This window comes from Magnolia sinica, chromosome 3, assembly GCF_029962835.1.
Source record: "Magnolia sinica isolate HGM2019 chromosome 3, MsV1, whole genome shotgun sequence".
Classification (NCBI taxonomy): Eukaryota; Viridiplantae; Streptophyta; class Magnoliopsida; order Magnoliales; family Magnoliaceae; genus Magnolia; species Magnolia sinica.
Window position 1 is genome coordinate 107,127,576 of NC_080575.1, and position 24,263 is coordinate 107,151,838.

The 24,263-nt window shown below is 38.6% G+C and overlaps 1 protein-coding gene across 8 annotated transcripts; it reads left to right on the top strand.

Moving 5' to 3' along the window:
* The first annotated feature begins 337 nt into the window (after window positions 1-337).
* LOC131240589 (pre-mRNA-processing factor 39-1-like) lies at window positions 338-24,240 on the top strand. 8 transcript variants are annotated; one of them, XM_058238888.1, is made up of 14 exons: window positions 338-568; window positions 1,800-2,328; window positions 3,318-3,421; window positions 5,535-5,764; window positions 6,436-6,603; window positions 14,241-14,601; window positions 15,125-15,268; window positions 16,866-17,018; window positions 17,107-17,223; window positions 18,398-18,478; window positions 18,585-18,734; window positions 19,263-19,568; window positions 20,836-20,943; window positions 23,444-24,240. In XM_058238888.1, the coding sequence occupies exons 1-14, from the start codon at window positions 353-355 to the stop codon at window positions 23,543-23,545; spliced, it is 2,769 nt and encodes a 922-aa protein (XP_058094871.1). In that variant the 5' UTR covers window positions 338-352; the 3' UTR covers window positions 23,546-24,240. The 8 variants fall into 8 exon arrangements, with proteins under 8 accessions (XP_058094871.1, XP_058094872.1, XP_058094873.1 ...); XM_058238889.1 differs by having other exon boundaries at window positions 23,447-24,240; XM_058238890.1 differs by having other exon boundaries at window positions 1,800-2,322.
* The last annotated feature ends 23 nt before the right edge of the window (window positions 24,241-24,263 follow it).

Here is a 24,263-nt window from a genome sequence, read left to right on the forward strand (position 1 = left end):
AGATTTATATACCTCTCATTTTTGGAATCAAGCCGTAAAATGATATGTAAAAATGGATGAACGGAATGGATGAAACACATTCATCATGGTCGGCCCACAGAGCACCGACTGGTGGCAGGGGAGTACCCCATCCGTTTCCGCTCTTGCCACACTTGGTATTTGGGGGCACCTGTAAGATCCATCCATTCATCAGGTAGGTCCCACAATGTACAGTCTTGGCAAAGAAAATCAGGCGGGTCCAGTCAATGGGCGAAATGTGCACGATAAATATATACGGTTCATATTCGACATGCAGTCGAGGGCCACCTGATGGATGGACCACCCGACTGGGCCAGGGCGGTCCACGTGACGAATGGCGCCTAGCTCGCACACGTGTACCCCGAATCCTCTTGAATCAGCCCTGACGCATCCTAACCACTCATCTTCCTCAAAAGAGCTTCACCCCGTAAGTTCACTTCATCACCAGCACAGCTCGTATTCTCTTCTCCCACCACTTGAGCTACACCACCTTGCGAGCGAAAACGAAACCGTCCTTTTGAAAGCTCTCTCTCTCTCCCTCTTCCTTTCCGTGCGCAAGTAAGTGTCCTTTTCGTTCTCTTCGATCCTCTCTGCATGAATTCTTTTTCTCATTACTACGCCGAAACCCTATTTTCACCTTCTACGACTGCTCTTTTTTAAGGCTTGTGGTTCTTTTCTCTGGTTTTTAGGGTTTTTCATGGATGACTCTATCATTTTTCCTTCGCTTCTCGATGTATCGATGCAGGAATTAGAGTTTCTACAGTTCTTTCTTTCTTGATTCTGCTTCTCGTGTAGTACATGGGCTTATATTTTTATAACACAGAAATCCCTGGGACGCTGAAGAAGCTATAAATCAGGGTTTCAAAATAGGGCTTTGTTAATCTCCTTTGCGATATTTTCCAGCTTTGATCTTGCGTTCGAGTAACAAAGTAGTTTACCTGATTGTATTTTGAGGTTTCATTACTGCTGCGATTTTTTATTTTTTATTTATTTTTTGATTCAGTCTTGCAGGAAGTGTTTCTCAATTGCGACGTCCATTTCTTATGTTTGTTGCATTGCATTCTACGAAGATGCTGATTGAAAATAGATGATTAGACATTAGGGCTCGTTTGGCAGACCCTGAAAATGAGTTCATCTCATTTTAGTTAATCCAAATTATGTGTTAAAGTTCATATTGTTGGTCATTAAGTTCATTTTTAATAATTAACAAATAGAAATATGGTCTCTAATTCATAATTACGGTTAACAAAAATGAAATGAACTCATTTTTAGGGGAAAAAAAGTCGATTTGTTACTTTTTTGTAGTCTACGATTGTCATCATTTGCACTTGGATGCTCAATTGGACTAAATTGCAATAGTTCAATCAAGCACAGAGGAAATAATCAGAATGGAGCCGGGGTTATTTCAAATTGCAGTTTGGTGCTGATTTAGGTGGGAGGTAGCATGATTTTGAATTCTTAACTGCTATTTGGAGCTAGTCAGACATCCCTTTGCATTTTAACGAATTTTATTATTGCAATTCAATTCAATTCAATTGAGCCATCCGAATGCAGCCTGTAAGTTCCAATACGTTTCTTTATCTGTTTTCTTTTTCCCACTGTGCATGCATTGGTCAAAAAGTATGCCAGAGAAGTCTCAAACCTGAAAGTCTGAAACTAAACAATGCTTTGCTTGCCATCCAGAACTTCTGTTTTTTCCCCACATTCAGCTTGATGATGCATTTCTGTTTTGTTTTCCCCCCTTTCTCAAACGCTAAAAGAGATATATTTGCAATTTGTAGCTTATCCACCCCTGGCTTGCGTTGGCATCAACAAATAGAATGGCAGATAGTGAACCTGTGTTTGCACAAACAGCGACTGTCATGGAATATCCACCCATGGGATATGCCTCTGCCGACTACGCTGTGGCCCATTCGACCACTGTTTCCGACGGTGTTTGTACTGCTGGTGCTGCTAGCGGGGATTCAACTGTCTCTGCCGCTCCCACAGATCCTGTTCATCCCGTGCCAGATGGTTCTAGTGTAGGCATCGGAAATACATACAATATGGATCCAGATTTAGTTAAGTCAGAAGCTCCCCTCGACCCAACATACAATGTCAAGGCTGTTGGAGTGACTGATGCCAGCGCGAACGTTGGCAGCGAGGAAAGTGTGGTGGTAGAATCGAATCCTCCCCTTGGTTATGATTCTACAAATGGCAATCATGTCAGTGAAACAAGGAGTTTCGCTGCGGCAGGAAATGGTGAGAATGGGAGTGCTTTGAATGAGGCTGGTGAAGCTGCTGTTGACCCGCAGTTTGAGGAGGGTACTGGTATTTCTTTCTTGCCAGTCATTGACTTGTGGAGTTCTCTTAGCCATTTATTGTTTTTTTTTTTGCCCTGAAAACTGTTCTCCTTCTCCCTTTTCTTTCCCCTCTTTTGTTATGGATTGCGGACAACTGTTGTCCGTATGCAGATTCTCGGATTCTTTCAAATTTAATCGTCGGTTTTTATTTTTCATTATCTATTTGTAATAGACATATTGGTTTAGAGAATCTATTTGGCAAAAGATATAGAAGTCACTCATGGTGCACACAAGGGTGAGGTGACAGTAAAAAAGGTAATGATATTCAATCAAATAAAACCACTATAGATGACTCAAAAGAGTAGATTCACATTCATTCGACTTCATGGATTGATGGTAAATTTGTATATAGTTGAATCAAATCAATTACGTAGAAATCAATTGTAATATATTTAGATAAGCATGCCATTAAAAAAGAAAACTATTTAGGTAAGCAACAGTTAGATTTGCTTGAATTTGGTTCCTAGGCATGATTATGATCTGTGATGTTGTCAAGGATGTCTGAAAATTAGAGTTCTAGTCTTATGAAATCCAACAGTTGTATTTAGTTTATATCCACCCACTACCACAACCACTTCTACTAGCAATGACACATCATTGTACCCTCCCATACATGCATTCGTGAACAACTACCCCTTGTACATTCCCTGTGGTTGGAGCTTGTTAATAAATTTTCAATTCGGATCCATAGCAGCTGGTAGGAATCTTATCATTTGGCTGTAGTTCAACATTGAGATCTTTCCATGCTTTTGTTTGTGATATGGTTCGAAACTTGGAGTCCCTACATTTTTCTAGTACTGACGTCTTGTTTGTGGTCAGACTCAGAGCCTTCTGTTTTTTTTTTTTTTAAATTTTTTTTTTTATAATTGTTATTTTTTTTTAACAACCTATTTTGTGATTAAAAAATCAGGATGATGTTGGGTTTTCTTTGATGGACTTTTTTCATCCTTTTTCCAGCGATTTCTACTGAAGAAGATCGACTATGGAGCTCTGTAAGGGCTAACTGTCTGGACTTCAATTCCTGGACTGCGCTCATCCAAGAGACAGAGAAAGTGGCAGAGGTATCTTTATTCTTCACAATGGAAATGATTCATCCCAGCTTTTCTGTTTGTTATTTTTGTGGATTGGGTTAATCGAAATGAGTCAAATGACTATTGCTCGTACTCATGGTTTAAACAACGACGGTGTATCCATTAATTTATTCCTACTATTTTTCATCATTGCTTCCTATTGTTACTCTGTTATGAAAATAGACTATTTTAATAGCTAGGTGCTGTTTTCCAATTTTTAATAGTTGGTTATGCAGAAACTGTAGGCTGAATTTCTGTGTTGAAATATGTAACGTGTAAGAGAAACCTTGGTTTGACAATGGTACGACTTTGTAACTCTTGTTTGAATTTCAACGGCTACGTAACTCTTGAAAGGAGGCTATTGTCTAAAACTTTGCTTCATGTAACATGCATCAAAGAGGTGTTCAGGGCCTGTTGGCACTTGACAGTTGACATGCTTCTGCAATCAGTGTTTCCTACACCCGTAAAAAACCATTTTCCTTTGGTGTTAGATTCGGCACTACTTTTTATCTATATATCTTTTCTAGGTACTATCCTTATAAATGAATTATATTTCATGAAATGTTTCTTTTAAGAGCATGGTATAACTGTAGGTACACAATTAACAATATGGAACTCAAAATTAGCAAGGTCTGCTCCGAAGTGCAAACTTTCAATTTAAAACAAATCTAAATGATCACAATTATTGATTAAACAGTCATTTTGTGGTTTGCAGCAATTGTGCTTGTATTCATTGCTTCACCTATTCATTGACGGCAACCACATGGCTGCAAGATGATCCATGCACCCATCTGGAGGGCCAGATTGTGGATGCCTCACTCCAATCTTGGTCTGTGAGTAGTGGATTTTCCACATTAAACATGGACAATGCATTTCTTTCATTTCTAAATGTCCGTTCAAGTGGCATTAATCATTAAGTGAGGGTTATCACATCAGCACGATATCAGTCATGACTCATGTGTGCAAAACAAGTTGGGGACCACCAGATGGATGCTTTGGATTATCCGACCATGCATCCACGTGGCCTTCACTGATGGATGGGGTCAAGCCACTGCATGACTGCAGCGATCTCAAGCCCTGCCCATAGAAAACACTACTCTGAAACAAAATGCGAGTACACAGTACACCAAAAGAATTCAAGTTGCCACAGGACTCTAATGTATGCTGCGTAGACAATTTACGAGTGCCTACGTATCAAGTGTCATATGCAGCCAGAGTATCCAATAACTCCCCAAAGTCCAAAATAGAGGGGGTCAGGCCATTCGAGCCATCACTCTCTCCCCCCAACACACACGTGCACAAAAGAGAAAAAAAAAGAAAAAGACAGCAATGAATAGAAAAAAGCAGGCAGAAGAGAGTTTCTACCTGACAATAGGGCTGTCACGGGCCAGGTGTAGGGTTGTCTTAGATCCTCGTTTTGAACTGTTCGGGATGGACCATCTATCACGGGGTCAGGCGACTTGAGCCATCATTCACTCTCCCCCAAACACACACACACGCACACAAAAGAGAAAGAAGAAAAAAGCAGCTCCCCCCAACACACACACACACAAAAGAGAAAAAGAAGAAAAAAGCAGGCAGAAGAGAATTCGTACCTGATACTAGGGCTGTCACGGGCCAGGTGCAGGGTTGTCTTAGGTCCTCATTTTGAACTGTTCGGGATGGACCATCTGTCCAGGCCCATTCAAAATTTCACATTTCCAAGGCCTAGGCCCAGCCCATTGACAATCCTACCTGATACCACTGATTCTGGATTGCCGGAATCTGGACTCTGGTTTACTCACCCTAGGAAGTTGGTAAAATTGCCAGAGAGGGAGGGAGGACCCTTTTCACACATCCAAACAACCCCGTAAAATATATTTACAGAAGTGGGATTTTACCTACATGCAAATGACCCTTAGTACAATCATGTTACCTTCCCTTCTCTTGGCTGGGCCATTCACCAGTAAAGGTATTCCTTTGAAAGATGTCCAATTAGATATGCAATTTAAGCATTTAAAAAAAATAAAATAAAAATGCAATGTAGCTGTGTCTTCACTAAAAGAACAATCTTGAAGCTGTTTGATTCTAGTGGCTTTAACCCATCTATTTTCCTTGTCTGCAGGATAATATATTAAAAATTCAAAAAGTATATGATGCATTTTTAGCAGAATTCCCGTTGTGTTATGGTTACTGGAAAAAGTATGCGGATCATGAGGCACGTTTGGGTGCTATTGACAAAGTTGTTGAGGTGTATGAGCGAGCTGTTCAAGCTGTGACCTATTCTGTCGACATTTGGCTGCACTATTGCATGTTTGCAATATCAACATATGGAGATCCAGATACTGTTCGAAGGTAATAACAGTTTATTTCTTCTCCCCTTCACTTTGGGAGTCGTGTTGCAGGTTGAAGTTCTGTTTTCTTGCTTGGCTTTCTTATTATGACCATAATCTGCTTGTGATTATGTATTGCTTTCTAACCTTTATTTCGGTATGCCTGGAACAGTGATACCTCACATGTATGGGTATGGCGGAAAGGTTTGGTGGGTATGCGCTTTAGAGATACTATTCTCTAATTTGCAAATCCTTGATTCTTTTGAGGCTACTATTTACAGTAGCTGCTTCTATTTCCTTATAGGATTTGATTACATCTTTACATCCTCATTGTGTCCCTTCCCTTTCTCTTTTCCAAAAGGCCTGTCTAGTAGTCTTATAGTCCTGCACGAATTACTGGTGTCTTTAACTTTGACACTCTTGAGGCTATCATGGGTGCGTCACTATACAAAATGCTGCTGGGAAGATCACGTTCAGTTAAAGGCTAAGATGGCCTCTGTGCTCTGCTCCATTTCACGGACATAGTATGGTTTTTTCAGGAAGGTAAATGCAGTGCATTTGTGCCTAACTTTGGAAGTGTGATATATGTTCGACATTTGCGGCAACTGTCTCCCTTATTTGGATGGTTTCACTGGTCAAATTAATGTCAATATAGTTACCGTAACCAGATTACATAATTTCATGGTGTTTCAGGCTGTTTGAGAGAGGATTGGCATATGTTGGAACAGATTACTTATCTTATCCCCTTTGGGATAAATATATAGAATACGAATACTCACAGCAGGAATGGGGCCACCTGGCTATGATATACACCAGGATATTGGAGAATCCTATTCAACAACTAGATCGCTATTTTAACAGGTAATTCCGGTAATTCCTCTTCTCACAAATTTGCATGCTCATTTGTCACTTCATAATACCTGTGGCATTTATGCTTCTTAATCTTCTTTTTTTATTCACATGTCCTGCTGTTTACATGCCATCCCTTTGGGGTCGAAGTGTAAAGTACACTTACAATTGACAGTACTGGAAACATTGTTCCAATTGTAAATACAGCAAAATGTAGCATACCATGACTTCGATAAGTTTCTCTTCAATTTTCTTTCTTTCCCTTTTTTCTTGAAAGATCTCTCCTTTGGGCAACGGGCTATTCCAGAGTTTGGTATTGTTAACCAGTGTTTTAAATAGCGTGTAGCGTGTTGTGTACTGTTCAGCCCTCTATAGCGTGTAGCATAGGCTATATGATACTTCTATTTTTTAAATTAAAATAATAAGGAAATATATGATAACTAGTAAGAACAAATATAAAAAACAGCAAAAAAAAAAAAAAGAAAAAAAAAAAGAACAGAAAAGAAGCCTAAAAAATGCTTCATTTTTACAAGTATAAGCATATGTCAAAACAAGTTATCAAAAGGCAACCTACTTATATCCAAACCAAATCATTATCAGTTCAACAATTTTCTAAGTAAACTATCTTAATTAATGTCTAAGTGAAACCACGGATCACAAGTTTTAAAAGAGATTATAGAATCCCACAAGTCATAAGTTCAAATGGTACAATACTCAAAAGTCTCAAACCATGAAACCCGGACTCTAGACTCTAGACTTGAGGTCACCTTCATCATCTAATAGATCGTCATCATTGTCCTCATTCATTTTGTCGCTAAGCCTTCTATCGTCAACATCTCCATTTGCATCATTCATCTCATGAATGGTCTTGTCCATATCTCCTTTCTTTGCTACAAGAGCAACAAACTGTCCCAAAGGACCACCTAAACATTAAGGAAAGAGATTCATTTGTTACTTCTTTTTTGGAAAAATGTTCATGTAAAATTTAATCTTGGTAGCTATAACTAGAAGTACTCACTTGTAGCCTTTCTTTTTTTAAAGGAAGGGGGAGGATTTGAGGGACAAAGGAGGATTAGAACCACTAGTTGATGTCGATGGTGCACTGTTGCTAGTTGGATTATCAGAATCCAGAATAGTTGCGATGGCACTAATATCAAATGCTATGTTTTGGTCTTTGAGCCACGATGCATCACTTTGGGAAACATGCCCTTCTTTCTTAGCAATACACTCATCATCTGTAGCGATGTGGTCAACCCATATAGCATCCATTGCCGCCCTTCGCTTTATGCTTCTCTCACTCAATTTCATATTGTACGTAACATGTACTAAAGAGTTTATCTTTTGTTACTCTAGCTGATTTCTCCTTTGTGTGGATCTACCAATACCATATGATGATTTATGTCAAAAACTTGTTAATATACTAAATGACAAATTTAGAATATTGAAGTATAAGTCACCTGCTCAAAAGTACTCCAAATTTCTCAAACAGCTAAAAACATTTCATGTGAGGCTTAAAAGCCGGATTGCAAACCCCGTAAACTGTGGGGTTCAATCTCCAAAACGTGCCTATCAATCAGCTACACAAATTAATTAGAAATTAATGAAATCCTTTTACCAATTATAGAATTATTTATTATTATTATTATTATTTTTTTAGAATTATATTATACATAAAAATGCAAATATAAATCACCCGGGGAATGCTTCATTATGGTATCTTCTACCAGCCAAGAGCCAAAAAACCCTTATCCAAATGAATATTAGCATTGACATGCTCATTCTTGTTGGGGATCATCCTATTCATGTACTCTCACAACCCTCTTTTTATCTCTGGTTGAGTAGGGAATTTATTTAAGGATTCAAATAGTACCCAACATCATATAGAGGATGATGAAGCTGGGGAGTCCATCTCTCATATCTTGTTTCAAATTGGAACATGTTTCGTATTTACATTATTGCAATTCAATGCCATCTTCACCTTTGCCAAGCCTATCGATTCATAAATGAAGTCCATTGCAGGCCCACTCCTCTGAATTGACTTCTCTCAAAACACTCACCAAGGGCATGGTGCTCTTAACGCATAAGGCAACTTGCGGCCAAAACTTTGGACCAAACATTGTGATGGCCTGTACTTTTACTCTTGGTCTTTTAGCGTAAGAATATGAGCACCATTGTTATGATGCAAACATGGATTGAAGATCTTTATTTTGCTTATAAATACTTCGTAGGGTGAGATACGCAGTTGTAAAGTGTGTCACCGCTGGGCGTAAAGGATTATTATTGTTTGCTTTTCATCGTGTTGAGGACAATTCTATGTTCATAAATAAACTTGGTAACTGTTCTTTCAATATAACGTTCTTCCCTTCTCCATAGCTTTTTCTCGAACATAGCTCGAGTTGTTATTTTAGATAACCTAAACCGCATTTTCTTCCATGATCTCTTGCACAATATCATCAACATACTTAAACAATAAATTTCCATCCTTTATTGAATATGAAGCATCAATAGATTTGTAAAAATCATTGTTAAAAAAAAGATGTGTAAAAGAAAATGTCGTTAAAAAAAAAAGACTTGTAAAAATCATTCCTAGTCGGACTATTAATCAAGAATTGATGATGCTTCTACTCTTTCCATTTGTCCAACCATTTGACGTCATTGAGCATCCACTCCAAGATTCTTGTATGCTTTCATTAAATTTGTCAATATTATTAACTTCCTCCTTAAATACCTATGCTCTCATCTATTGCATGGATGGTGTCTTCAAACCTTGCCCAAACTTTCTAATAGCCTCTCACATGGTTGGAAAGTGTGGGCTATTGCACAACCCGAATCACAAAGCATTCCTCCCTTCATTATGATGGCCGTAACTTGTGGCCAAAACTTTGGACCGAACATTGTGATGGCTTGTACTTTCACTCGTTTTGGTCTTTTAGCCCAAGAACATGAACATTATTTTACGACAAAAACATGGCTTGAAGACCTTTCTTTTGCTTAGAAATACTTTGGAGGACCCTAAGGGATTTGGGCCAACATAGTGGGTTTGCTCTCTATGGGCGTGGGTTCGACTCCCCTCCTTAGCATTACCCGATGCACTTGGTTGCGGATGATTGCGTGTATATGCAGGGAATGGTCTCACTTAAAAAATGGGTCAGGGACACCCTGTGTTGTCCAAAAAAAAAAAAAAAAAAAACCCTTTGGAGGGTCCTTGTCAATTTTGGAAAAGAAAAATTATTTTTAATTTAAAATTAATAAAAATTATTATTATTATTATTTTTTTGAAACTTCCCTTCAACCAACTGTCAAATGAGAACTAATTTTGAAGTATTTAGGAGTGTTTGATGAAATGATCATCACATATACTCAATGTTATGCATTTAATTTGAATATAGTTGCATTGGTTCAGTTAGACAAAGGAAACCTATTATGTGCACTTCTTTTTTGAGATGTTATGATTTAAAAGTGAATTAAGGTCTTTTTTTTTTTTAATTAAAAAAAATCCCTGAAGTTTCATTAAAAAAATCAACCATTTTCCCAATGTTTCCCAAAAAGTGTGATAAATTATCCGATACAAACCTATATCCTGTGTGATAACCGATATATATTTGTATCCCAAGGGTGCAATACATTACATGATACTGATATTTCGAACACTGCACACACCATAGTGGTCCTCATGCAACAAATGGTTGTAGAACAAGCTTATTCTACAATGTTTCACAGAACTAGCCTTTCAAAATGGAAAAAAAAATGAAAAAAGAGAGTCAAAACATACCCTAAATTAATATTAAATCAATCAAAATAAAATGAAACTTAGTAACTGAGATAAATAGTAAGAGATATGCATGTATTTATCTTTAAATCAACCAAAAAATACAAATCTTCAGCTCCACAGCTGTACGGACACTTGAAATGGGGAATCTTGAACTTTTTTTTTTGTTTGGGCTCAAATGTCCGTGAAACCTTAGCCCCATAATCTTCTCATAGGGCCCTGATCAATCCCTTAGAGTGTTGTTTCCAATGGTTCTCTGGATTGAGAGAATCGACACAATGTTTTTTTTTTTTTTTGGGTTGGAGGGGATACCTGTGGTCAAGTGTTAGGGTTTCGAGAGAGGGCTTTCAAAACCCATTGTTTTATAAGTGGTGTTTGATTACTTTTGTCCCATGTGTGAGGAGGATGAGTCACCACCATTTTCAAGTGCATGTTGAACAAATAGGGAAGAAAAAATCAAAATAATTTGACATACTGAGCAGTGCACGGTACATATTGATGTAGGACACATGATTTAATGCTAGCATGCAACGTGGAGATTATAAAAGAGTCCATAAAGTAATTCAATTGACAAAAGATGCTAATCCACCAAGTAATTAAGAGTAAACAATATGAAATAAAATCTGATTTAACTTAAATCACATGCCCGCATGCTAGGAAATCACATAAATCAATTAAAATTAGGCTCAATGGAAGGATAAAACTTCCAATTTAGCATAGGCATGTTCCACACTCAAGGGACATATTTGTAGGTTTTATGATTATGGTTAGAAAGAAAAAATTGAAATTTGAAAAATTAGGGTTCATGAGAAGTGAGGGTTTCGGAATTTTGGTTTTTAGAAATTGGGGAAAATAGGAAATTGAAGATCTAGGGTTTAGAACGTTGTAATGGAATGGAAAAGAGGAAGACAATAGAAGAAGAAGAAGAATACATTTCGAAGAAGAGAAAGAGGAAGGATGTACCTTGGAAAATCCACCGCCAAACAAGCCTCTACCTTTTCACAATTTAATTGGAATGAATGGTTTTTTTTTTTTTTTAATTTATTTTTTTTAAACCCTAGAAAATGAGGAAAATTCCTTCACACGAGAGTGATGTAGGACATATGATTTAATGCTAGCATGCAACGTGAAGATTATGAAAGAGTCCATAAAGTAATTCAATTAACAAAAGATGCTAACCTACCAATTAATTAAAGAGTAAACAATAGGAAATAAAATATGATTCAACCTAAATCACATGCTCGCATGCTAAGAAATCACATAAATCAATTAAAACTAGGACCGATGGAAGGATAGACCTTCCAATTTAGCATAGGCACGTTTCACACTCAATGGACAGATTTGTAGGTTTTATAATTAGGGTTAAGAAAATGGAAAATCTCAAATTTGGAAAATTAGGGTTCATGAGAATCAAGGATTTTGGAATTAGGTTTTTTTGGAAATTGAGGAAAATAAGAAATTGAAGATTTACGATTTAGAAGGTTGTAGTGTGAAGGAAAAGAGGAAGACAAGAGAAGAAGAACAAGAATACCTTTCGAAGAAGAGAGAGGAAGGATGTAAGAAGAAGAATACCTTTCGAAGATGAAGAAGAGGAAGGATGTACCTTGGGGAATATACCACCAAACAAGTTTGTACCATTCCACAATTCCTAGAAAACAATGAGGAAAATTCCTTCACATGAGAGAGCTTCTCTCTTCTTTTTTCTTATCAAATCTCCACTAGGGTTGGAACTCCACCTTCCTTGTGCTTTTATAATTAAAAATTTGGAATTAAAATCCAGCATAATTACAAATATGCCACTCACTTAAGTAAAGTTGCCCATCATCCAAAATAAGAAAATTAAAAATATATTATCAATCTCAACCATCAAATAACTTCTAAAAATAACAAAAAATATAAAGAAAGCAAGATCAGAGTCCAAGGGGCCATTATCTAAAAGATAAAGTGGCCCGATGGCCGGATCGACAAGATCCAACGGTCGGATCATCATGAAATAGAAATCTTATGACTAAATTGATCTCTTTAGCAGCCCACATGCGTCATCCCAAGGTGGGGTCTTTCCGATGCACATCTAATGCATATGGGGTCTTCAAAATGACCCAACGGGCCCCATCTGAAACTCGTCACCCATCCACAAAGAAAATTGCGTTGATGTGAGAGGTCGTCTTCGTCTCTAGTACATCCAAGTTGGTCCTCTGATGTCCCCATTAGAGAGCTCTAGGGTTGGAAGTCCACCCCCCTGTGCTTTTATAATTAAAAATCCAGCATAATTATAACTATGCCACTCACTTAAGTGAAGTGGCCCATCATCCAAAATAAGAAAACTAAAACATTTATTATAAATCTAAACCATTGAATAAATCTTAAAAATAACAAAAAACATAAAGAAAGTATTATCAAAGTCCAAGGGGCCCAGATCAGGAAGATCTAGTGGCCCGATGGCCTGATCAACAAGATCCAACGGTTGGATCAACACCAAATAGAAATTCTATTATTAAAATGGTCTCCTAAGCAGCCCACATGCATCATTCCAAAGTGGGGTCTTCCTGATGCATGTCCAATGCATGTGGGGTCTTTAAAATGGCCCGACGGGCCCCATATGGAACTCGTCTCTCATCCACAAAGAAAGCTGCGTTGATGTGGGTGGTCGTCTTCGTCTCTGGTATACCCAAGTAGGTTCTCTGATGTCCCCATCACATACGCTACATGCTATGTCACGTGTACGAGATTTGCTCTACTTAAGTGTTTTAGCCACACTATGCTATGTAGCGTACACTACATGGTATGCTACAACACTATTTAAAACATTTCTGTTAGCTTAGAGTGGCAATATTTCTTGGTTCCGCTCCATCTGTGTGTTCTCTAGGTTGTAATGCATACCAATGTATCGTGTAACATGCCCCTTAACTTTTGTGGAAGCAATGTTACCTAAATTGCCTCCTCTATACAAATTGTGCAATCCAGATTATGGGTCGTTTGCTATATGGATTGCTATTTTTTACCGATCTGAAACTATGGTTTGACAATCGTAGTGTTGATTAAGTTGTAAAGTGAGTGGAAAATTATTCTTTGATTTACATGCATACGGTGTAATACTATGCATGTGGGAATTGGGATATCTAATATATTATTCACCATTTCATATAAAAAGCACAATATCAATTTGTATGTAAAGTCATATTGCATATACTAAGTGTATGTGCTAGAGTGACTCACATGATCCCACCCCTAGCGTTCAACATTGGGAAGAAGTACCATACTGCATGCCCATTCCTCCACATACCGGATCGACCCACGATTCAGGTAACCTTGTGTGGGAGCTACTTTGATTCTTCTGAGCAGTGTTACTTGTAGGTAAATGGCCATGCATGCGGTTCATCTATAGTCCTCGGTTCTACAGACACAGCACAAACAAATATGCACATGCGCGCGCATGTGCACAAGCTACACTCCACATGTTTGTTCAAGATAATTGAAACAAATCTTCAGGATATTCTTGGTGGGTACCTGCCTGTGTCCACCTTCCATTCTTAGTAACTATGATACTACTTTAGTTGGAAACCCATAAAAAATGTTTTCCTCAAACACTTTAAGTTATAGATTGTTTATTTATTTATTGTCTAAATTCATCAGAAGGAATAGGATTTTTTTTTTTTTTTTGCCAACTATTCCCTTGCAAATTGCATTTTAAGTTCATCAGTAGTTTAAGAATTGTGAATCAAAACTGAAAATTTGTTCACAGGAGCTAAAGACATTTGGTTTGGGTGCTGTTCAATAAAAAAAAATATTGGGCAATTTCAGGGGCACATTTTTCTGCATCTTTTATGAATAGCACACCTTTTATGTTTTAATCATCATCTTGGTGCTGTTGGTGTTACAGTTTCAAAGAATTAGCTGGAAGTCGGCCCTTATCAGAAATACAGACAGCTGAAGAAGCTGCTGTGGCAGTTGCCAGTTCGAAGACTAGTAGCCAAGGAGTCGATGGCAGTGTTCATCCTGATGGCATGGAACAATCTCCTAAACCCTTAAGTGCGGGCTTAACAGAAGCAGAGGAATTGGAGAAGTATGTCGCCATTAGGGAAGATATGTATAAGAAAGCTAGAGACTTCGATGCTAAGATCCTTGATTTTGAAACAGCTATTAGGAGGCCATACTTCCATGTGAGGCCCCTTGATGATCCACAGCTTGACAATTGGCACAACTATCTGGATTTTATTGAAAAAGGAGACGACTTCAACAAGGTATGTTTCTAGGGTCTCGTTTCGAGAGTTCTGGCAGTTCTCTTGTTCGGGTGTTCAACTGGTCGCATTTTTTGGTCATCCTACTTGTTAAATATATCTTCAACACCATTTGGAATGGCTATGAACTGACAGTTGAGTCATATTTGGCTGCATTATATGCCTTATTGGTTAAAGTGTTGGCTGAAGCAACCTTTTAAAATGCGAAATTGAACTGAGGCTAAAGCATGGGCATATTGTTTGGTTTCTATAAGGCTAAGTACTTCAAACCCTCATATGTTAGTGGATATTCAAGGTTCATAATCTGTGTTCTATTGTAGGTATAATATTTTAAAATTTCAATCTTACACATGCAGGTATCTTGTTATCTACTTAAACATCCCTGTCAGGCAAGGAGGGTCCCTCTTTTCATATTGAGGGGCCTCTCTGATCAGCCAACTGAGTACTCCTTATGCATCTCTTTGCTGTAGACTCTACACACACAAGCCATTGAGAATGAGAATTTATAGACCGTGTATCATTTCAGGTCGTCAAGTTGTATGAAAGATGCCTGATTGCTTGTGCCAATTATCCGGAATACTGGATACGTTATATATTATGCATGGAAGCCAGTGGAAGTATGGAACTTGCGAATAATGCTCTTGCTCGTGCTACCCAAGTTTTTGTCAAGGTATTTTTCTGTTCATCATAACAACTGTATGCATGCAATGATATGTGTAATGTCTAGCAATTTTTCTTTTACAAAATGGTTTTAAGTTGATGTACACTGTGGGTGATTGATTGGGCCAAGAGATATTTTGATGGCAGTAGAACTAGTGGCCAGTTGCTACAAGAACAGTGAAAAGTCATTCAGTACATACTGTACATTTAGTATTGCTCCTCTTGCATGCAAAATTTTAATGTGACATAACATTAATGTGTTTAATTGGCTGCTAAAGATAACTTGTTGTCTTCCATTTGATTTTAAATTTGAATTGATAACTGAACCCTTTTTACCTCCTTGCTTTCCTTCATTTTTTTTTTTTTTTGTTTGAAGCAATAATGATAATTTTATTGAAAAAAGGCCAAAAGCCAAATAATACAAAAAGGAAAAAACATAAAAAACTAAAAAAGGGCCCCTTAAAATTCTAACCAACCAACTGGAAACTGATCAATAACTAATACATTAGTATCCTGCGCCCATTCCATTACAGTCAATTTTACCCTGATAAAAACTTCCGAGATACGGCCCTTTCAATTTTTGAAGCAACAACTGTTTCTCTCTAACCAAATACTCCACAACCTTGCTGATAAATTCAGATGCCAAATCCGCTTCCTGACTTTACCCTTAACCCCTCCATGCCAAGCTAAGAAAAATTGATCTATCGAACTCGGAACAACTCATGCAACTCCACATAAACTGAAAAAACTGACCCAAATCTTCATTGCCAAAAGGCAATGAATAAAGAGCTGGTCGACCGTTTCTTTGTTTTGATAGCATAATAAACACACAATGGGGATAATCATGCCATGCCTTCGCTAATTGTTGATTGTGAGTACCTTTTTCCTTCCCACCAACCATACAAACGCCGCCACCTTTGAAGGAGCACCATAACGCCGAACATGGGCTGTGTGACATTCTTCCTGATCGAGATGACCCGCATCAATCTCTTATAGGGGAAAAAAAGAGAAACCCACACCCTCCCAAACCTTACTTTTAAACAAGTTTAGGGACTTCCACAATGAATTCTGTAGGTGATAGAATGGCTCACGTTCTTATTCACATAATAGATGTGCTTCCTGAGTATTCAGTTCCTTGATGTTGTTCCTAATACTTGGTGCTTTGCCATCGACTCTTTTTTTTTCCCCCTTCTAATCTTGGATAATGAGATTCTTTTGGCCAAAAGGGAAATTCTACTCGAGTGCTGCAAGCAAAAGGTCCAGAAAGCCCTTGACTAGTCTCTCAGAAACAAGCTTTCGAAAAATAAAGAAAATATAAATAGATAAAGGTTTCAAAAAATTACCTTTTCTGTTTAAATGGCCAATGGGCACAATCGAGTGATTTAGATGTGGCTCATGTGATTCACTGGTGCAATTTAGGGACATTTTTTTTTTCTTGATGATGACAGACATGGGCAAGGGATCTAAATTCTGCATTTGGGTAACAATGCTTGGTTTTTTTTTTTCCTGGATGAAAATTGTTTCCAAAGGAACTGTTTTTTTTTTTTTTTCCTTTTCCCATTATGATGTTATTTTTCTTACGAATTATTTATTGGTACCCTTGACAGAGACAGCCGGAGATTCACCTTTTTGCTGCTAGATTCAAAGAGCAGAGTGGTGATATTTCAGGAGCCCGCGCCGAGTATCAGCTCATGTATTCTGAACTTTCACCTGGTCTTCTAGAAGCCATAATCAAGCATGCAAACATGGAATTTCGACTGGTATGATCATCCATTTAACCTGCTAGAGATTCCACTGTTGTTCCTAATATTGTGAATTTTAAGCTATTCTTCTCTGATAATTTTGCAGGGTAACTTGGATGCTGCTTTTTCTGTGTATGAGGGGGCTATTGCCACTGAAAAAGGAAAAGAACAGTCTCAAATATTGCCAATGCTATTTATTCAATACTTGCGATTTCTCTACTTGGTAGGATGACTGTAATCAAATTATGATTTAAATTACTTGACCAAAAACATCTGGTTGACCTTGGATCCAGTACATGAAGCTTAAGTTGCTGAATTGGGGTTTTGTAGGTTGCATGTGGGTGTACCACCAACTTGTGGTTGGTGGAGCTTCCCAAACATAGTCCATATGGTGGGCATTTGGGGCTGCATGGAAAACAGATCCTGCATTAAGCGGGCTAGCTTTTACCTCCCCTTTTGCCCCAAATCATGGTTCGGATAAGATCAGGAAGGTCCTGTTCTATTCTCGACCAAAACCTTGTGTACTGTGGAAACAAAAAAATAACCTCGGGAATCTTCTTTTACACGGAGTTGTCTGTGTTTTCTGGTTATTAGCAGATGTTGCTGTAAAGCTCAAAAAGATGCTTCAAAGATCCTACATTATCTGGAAATGTTCCAGTTTGCAATTCTATGCATCTTAGTGCATTAAACTAGTTGATTGAAACTTTCTCTTTTGTACAATTAACATGTTGAAAGTATTCTTACATGTGCTGAGGGTCCAGTGTACACTATATATATATATATTTTTCTTTCTTAGAATGACTTATCCAAAAGATTTTAAATATTATCATTTAGGGGGTCCATAAGCTAAGCTTCCCTGCGAAATGTAACATTAAGGCAAGGGAATTACTTTAATTGCTCAACCTATCAATGTAAGGAAGTGAAATTGCATTCATATCCCTCCCTTGACTTCTATCTAAGTCCTTCTAGGTCGTTTTCTTGTCCTCGTTTAGGGCCTATTAACCTTGATCAAAGTTCCCTTCCTTACAGGCACACTCTCCAGTTTTCTTAGCACTTCCCTATCTGAATTTCATCTCCAATCGTGATGACCCCCAGGTTGCTTCGAAGAACATCATTCTTTATTCTATTCTTATAGTGCACATCCCTCTCAAAATCCTAAACTTTTTCCCTATGTTATTCCTTCTTAATGGTCCAAACGTCAAACATCTCCTCCATAGCTGATCTAATAGCTGTCTTATAAAACTTTTCCGCAAGTTTAATTGGATTGTGGAGATCACACAGCACTCTAGAAGCTCAACTATTGGGAAAAAGAAGCTCAATATGATGTTTCGGAGTTTATATTATTGGATGCAACAGCAGCATCCGCATAAATTTTATGTTCTGCTATTCTCTCATAGGTTGCCGGTAATGGAGAGAAAGCCAGGGAGATACAAGCTGGAGTTCTTGAACACGTGGAACTCTCAAAACCACTTTTAGAGGTCTTTTTCTCTTCACCCTTGTAATATATTTATATTCACCTAAGGTTTTTAACTTCTTCCATGCACTTTTGTATTTAACCTGTCTAAGATTACCTGAATTGTGCAGGCTGTAATCCATCTAGAGTCAATTCAATCATTCCCGAAACGAATTGATTATTTGGATTCATTGGTGGAGAAGTTCATAACACCCTACCCTGATAACCCGAATATGACGAGTATCACCGAGAGAGAAGAGTTGTCTAGCATATTCTTGGAGGTAATGGTTTGTAGTGTTGTTGGGAGAGCCATGGAAATAATCTCTTTGGTCAGAAGTGAACTACTAGCATGCACTTTCTGAAATCACTCAGCGCTCCTTATTTTCTTCAAATTACAAAGGTTGCTTGTAGCTCCTCGGAAGCATGAAAGTACCTCTAATCATACTGAGGAATAGCATACACACCGAATCCCCTTCGAGTTGATGTTGGTTGCTATGCCTCAGTTAAATTGATTTTAATCTTAAGTATTTCTTTTTTCTGGGCAGCTTTCTCAGTGGTTGACTGATTTGTGCATATGAGATGTGCAATGCCTCTGAGTTAGCTTTGGACTGTGCCTTCTTGCTACCAATTCCTCTAAAAAAACAAGAAAAAGGAAAAAAAAAGGAAAGGAGACCATGTGATTCAATATGTTAGAAATTCTTCTTGGAATATGTTTTAAAGTTGGAGATATTGGTACAAACGTTGGGAATATTATTTCTATTTCTGCAGATCAAGTAATTTTTATTTATTTGTTTGAACCTTTGTTGCAGTTTTTGGATCTATTTGGAGACCCACAATCAATCAAGAAGGCTGAAAATCGGCACTTTAAGCTGTTTTTACACCAAAGGAGTGTTGTGTCAGAGTCTAAAAAACGGCGTGCTGAAGATTTTCTGGCTTCAGAGAAGGCAAAGATGGCCAAGTCTTATGCAGCTGTTCCTTCACAAGCTCAATCGCTCATTGGTGCATATCCAAATGCACAGAACCAGTGGGCTGCAGGTTATGGACTTCAACCTCAAGCTTGGCCACAGGCTCCTCAAGCACAGGGCCAGCAGTGGAATCCTGCCTATTCTCAACAGGTATGAGGTGAACTAGTTAACACACAGGAAATTTGATTGTAAAGCACGTCTTGATAGATATGTGAGCCCAAACATGCATGTCAGCATGACAATGAAATACTAGTATGCTTCACCACTTTTTGCTTCTTTCCACCCTTAGTGAAAGCACAAGTCATTTAATCACTTATTTGTCCATGTATTTATGCATATTTTAACTGAAAGAGAAAAGGAGAGAGGGAGATGCTATTATTATTACTACTATTATTTGGAGATAAGGGAGATCCACTCACTTGGATTTTATTTTCCTTGCTGCCCCGAACGCTCTGTGAATTCAGAATTACGTGACTCTGCCCATGGCCACATATCAATTAAATGCATAGTTTGGCCTATACTTCCAAACACAGCTTAATAAGCTCGGTGAGTTTAAAATGAGATGATCCCACACATGGCCATGTATCAACCAAATACCTATTTTGGGGCATTTGTGGGGTTCTGTTTTCTATATTGCCTCGAAAAGTTTAGTGCATCAAAACAAGGTGCTACACCCGTGGCAGCACATGAACTGAATGCCTGGTAATGCCGGGGTATTTTCATATTGGGCTTGAGTGGGGTGGCTTGTGAGATGCAAGGGCACACTCGGGGCAGGCGGTCCGTGTGAGGTGGGTGACTTGTGTGAGGTGGAACCCATGTAATGTGGGGCTCACGAGGGGGTTCGTCCGAGGACCTAACACATGGGATGTGGGGCCTGAGCTATGAGATAAAAGGGATTGATTTGCCACGCTCTATCAGTTCGAGCTTTTAAAGCAAGTGGTTAGTTGTCCTGCATCAAAGTAGTATCAGAGCGGGAGGTGTCGTGTTCGAGACTCATTACCGGGGGTGATTAATGCAGGGGCATTTTCATACCAGGCTCGAGTGGGGTAGCCTGTGAGATGCATGGGCACACTCGAGGTGGGCGGTCTGTGTGAGGCGGAACCCATGTGATGTGGGGCCCATGAGAGGGGTTCGGCAGAGGACCTAACCCATGGGATGTGGGGCTTGGGCCATGAGATAAAGGGATTGATTCACCATGCTCTATCAATTCGAGCTTTTAGAGCTAAGTGGTTAGTTGTCCCGCATCACCTAGTTTGGGGTGCTTTCAATCACAGCTTGATTAATTTGTGGATGATGATGTCCAAGTGTATAAATAACTGGACAATGAACTTGTTCATGCTTGATTGCTACTGTTCACAGTTATTTCTTTTCCATGCCATTTTAGATATCAGATATAATCTGATGTTTCTTCTTCCAGGCTGGGTATAGTAGTTATGCTGGCTACAGTGGCTATCCCCAGGTATCAACAACAACTCCACAGAGTGGTGCTGCTTACACTTACCCTCAAGCATATCCTCCTGCCCAGGTACACGTCATTTCCATTATAGTCACTCTTTTCTTCTCTGTAAATTAACTGGTGTCCGGAACTACTTCGCCACTCATGAACTCAATGTCTTAAAACTTGGCTAATTCTTTCAACAATTCAGTGGAATTAAAATTATTAATTCTCCTTTAAACAATTACTATCATCTTTGCTAAAAAAAGGTCTGGTTTGCCATTTTGATTGCTCTTTGTGGGCTGTGTATTTGCATTTCATTAAGTCAGCCTTTTGCAAAATAAGTCTTTTGTTTTGATTGCTCTTCATGGGCTGTCTGTTTGCATTTTGTCTCAAGGGGTTTGCACTTTATCACAAAGGCAATATGTCGATCATCCACCTCTGTTCCTGAAAGGATCTCAAGATAGTGTATCTCTTTGCAATGTACTCAAGATGAAAGTACAGATACTAAATAATTATTTGATGGTTTTCAGTTTACACTTGTGATGATTTCTTGATATTGTCATCTCTTTTTCTTCTTTCTTTTGTCGGTCATCTGTGACTAACCTTGAGAGCTCGACCTTGTCAGCTTTTAAAAATCACAAACGGTATCCCACATATTGCTAACCTTCTGCATCTTTACTGCGTGGCCACTTCTTCATGGTACCAGTCACCTGAAATCCAGAACTTAGCAGTGGGAATTTTCTGCCCAAGGGGCTACTCCGCCAACGCTCCAGCTTAAGTAACAAGCTCTCACTTTCAAACCACTTCCTCTATTACCCAAGTATCCTGGCTATGCTCCCATCAACATCACTGTAGTAAAATTTATAATGTTGTTTTATTTTATTTTTTAAAATCTTTGATAAAATTTACAAGTATGCTTTCTAGTTACTCCAGCCTTGTTTGAGAACCAATATTTCCCACTGCTATACTTAGATTTGTCTCCTGCTCCCATTCTTTCCTCATGCAACCACGACCTGGAAGTTGATGGAAGTGTCACCCATGATCATGCAGACAACACTACTAAAACATTATAGAAGATCTTCACTTTATTCGTGTATATGTTATTGGCATGGTTTTAAGACTTGGAGACTTGGACTTGCTCCTTTTGGTCCTGAGTCTCTAGTTGTACCGATCAGGCAGGGCCTGGGGCTGACTCGTTGGAGTCGCCCCTTTTTCTCAAAATACGAGGAAAACATGAAAAAAAGTAGAAAAATATTAAAATAGGAATCTGGGCTAATTTTAAGATAATATCTAGTTAATGCGTGATCTAAAATTTAATGAATATCTTTTTGTTGTGCTGAAATGCTGAATGGGTATCTGATTAATTTTTTTTTAACTGAATAATTTCATCACATTAATTAATTCGTGGGAGGAAATCATCTCTAAAGACTACAATAACCTAGATCTATGGTTTCATTGCGAAATGCTGAAAAATGGAAGAAAATTGTAGAAGAAACAAGAAAAGAAAAGAAATTGAGCCCTAGTCGCACAGGATTGACTTGCTATGAATTTCTTTAGTTCAAAGTGACTTGTTCAAGTTGGCTTGAGTCAGTCTGAGTCTACCAAGCCCTGCAAGTCAAGCAGTGCATCTACTCAACCCGGGTACAACCACGTCCAAGTCAACTTGGTGATTCTTCAAACCATGGTCATTGGGGCTTAGCCTATTCTTGAAAAAGGTTGTCATCCTTGTCAATACCAATGTCGGGTCTTAGCTGCTGCTCCCATGAAGAATTGCCCTCACAAATGTCTGAAAGAATTACTGACACATCGGACAAATCTGTGATGTCATGGAGGATGTGACCTGGTCTCCACTGACTCAAAAAACTCACCCTCTCTTTCCAAATACTCAAGTACCTGGCAGATGAATGTATTCACTTTATTTAGACCTCTTGCACTAAAATCCTCCTGGTTCTTGGAGCATCCTATTCAAATCCCAGAAACCATGTTACCAGCATGTCTTTATTTCATAAAGAAGGCATGTATCTTCTGGTTAGCGCCTGGCTCCTACTGTCAGAATCGGCCATTGCTATCTGCCTCCGGGTTTAGTTAGTTTTGAACTTTATTTGGCCGCTCATAAACCCCATACCTGCTCATGCTTATTGAGGTCTTGTTGCTTCTGGCAAGTGATCCAGTCAACGGGGGTATGGATCTATTGCAACGGGTCATGGGCAGTATGTAGAAAATAAGCATTGGAAAAAATCCCATACGCCTTCTTCTAATATCTGGGATTACCAAGGTCACATCTTTTTGGGCCTGAAGAATCCAGTGTTTTGGCAGGGTATTTACATGCCTCATTTAATAAAATTTGCTATTAATATTTTGGGAAATGGTCCAGAGCAGTGTATGCATCAATCAGTGCACCTGCTTGTTAACAGCTGGTCACGGATTGTTGGCAGTCTCAGCCAAGCAGGTCCTTGAACAGACTGGACATCACACCTGAACCATTTGGTCAGGCTGCAGCAATCATTTGGTGTATATGCATGCATTTGGTCATTTGCCAAATGTTTATTGGTTGTTTTTTATTTTTATTTTATTTTTGATTTGTCAGCAGGCTTTTCCACCACAGAGCTATGCGCAGACGGCCCCAGCTTTAGCTCCTGCTCCACAACAAACCCCAGTCCCTCAGGCATACTATGGCAGTTATTACTGAGATGGCAAGATTATTGAGACAAGCTCTGCCTTCTGTAAACTAGAATGTCTTTTTCTTTTTTCCTGTTCTTTTATTTTTTCCTCCATAGAAATTGAGCTTTAATGATGTTATTAGGATGTCAGTGTGAGTTAGCCACGTAGGAAGGAAAGCTGAGCCGACCTCTTTTCACTCCCTATATCGAGATGATGAGAGGAGGGATGTGGAATCCGTTTTGGTTGCAACTAACCCAATATTTTATGCAATGTAATTGTATTCAGGCTATTTTTATGTTTCCTTCTCACCTCATGTTATACAAGCACACGGGGGAAATGCTTGCATAGTGATGCAGTGCAAGTGGGCCTGACCTATATGGAGGGATGGGATTGGTCGTGGCAGCTGATACCATGGGTTGCATGCGTCCAGGGTCTGCATGGTGGGGTAGGATGATCTCTGCCAACCACGTATATGGCGGACATGCACATGGCAAGCTCATATCCGTTTGAATTCAAAATTTGGTGGGAATACTGAAGGTATTTTGGACATCTCTTGTTTGTGTTTATGTTTAGTTGTAGTCTTGGATAACTAGTTGCAAGATTAGTTAGTTTTTGGAGTTTGTTACAAGGTTGTTGAGTAGTTAGAGGGAATAATATAAATACTTATTTCGAGAATTGTAAAGGGGATTGGATTGAATTTGAATGAAATTTCATTTATTGTAACTAGTGGCTTGAGAACCCATCTG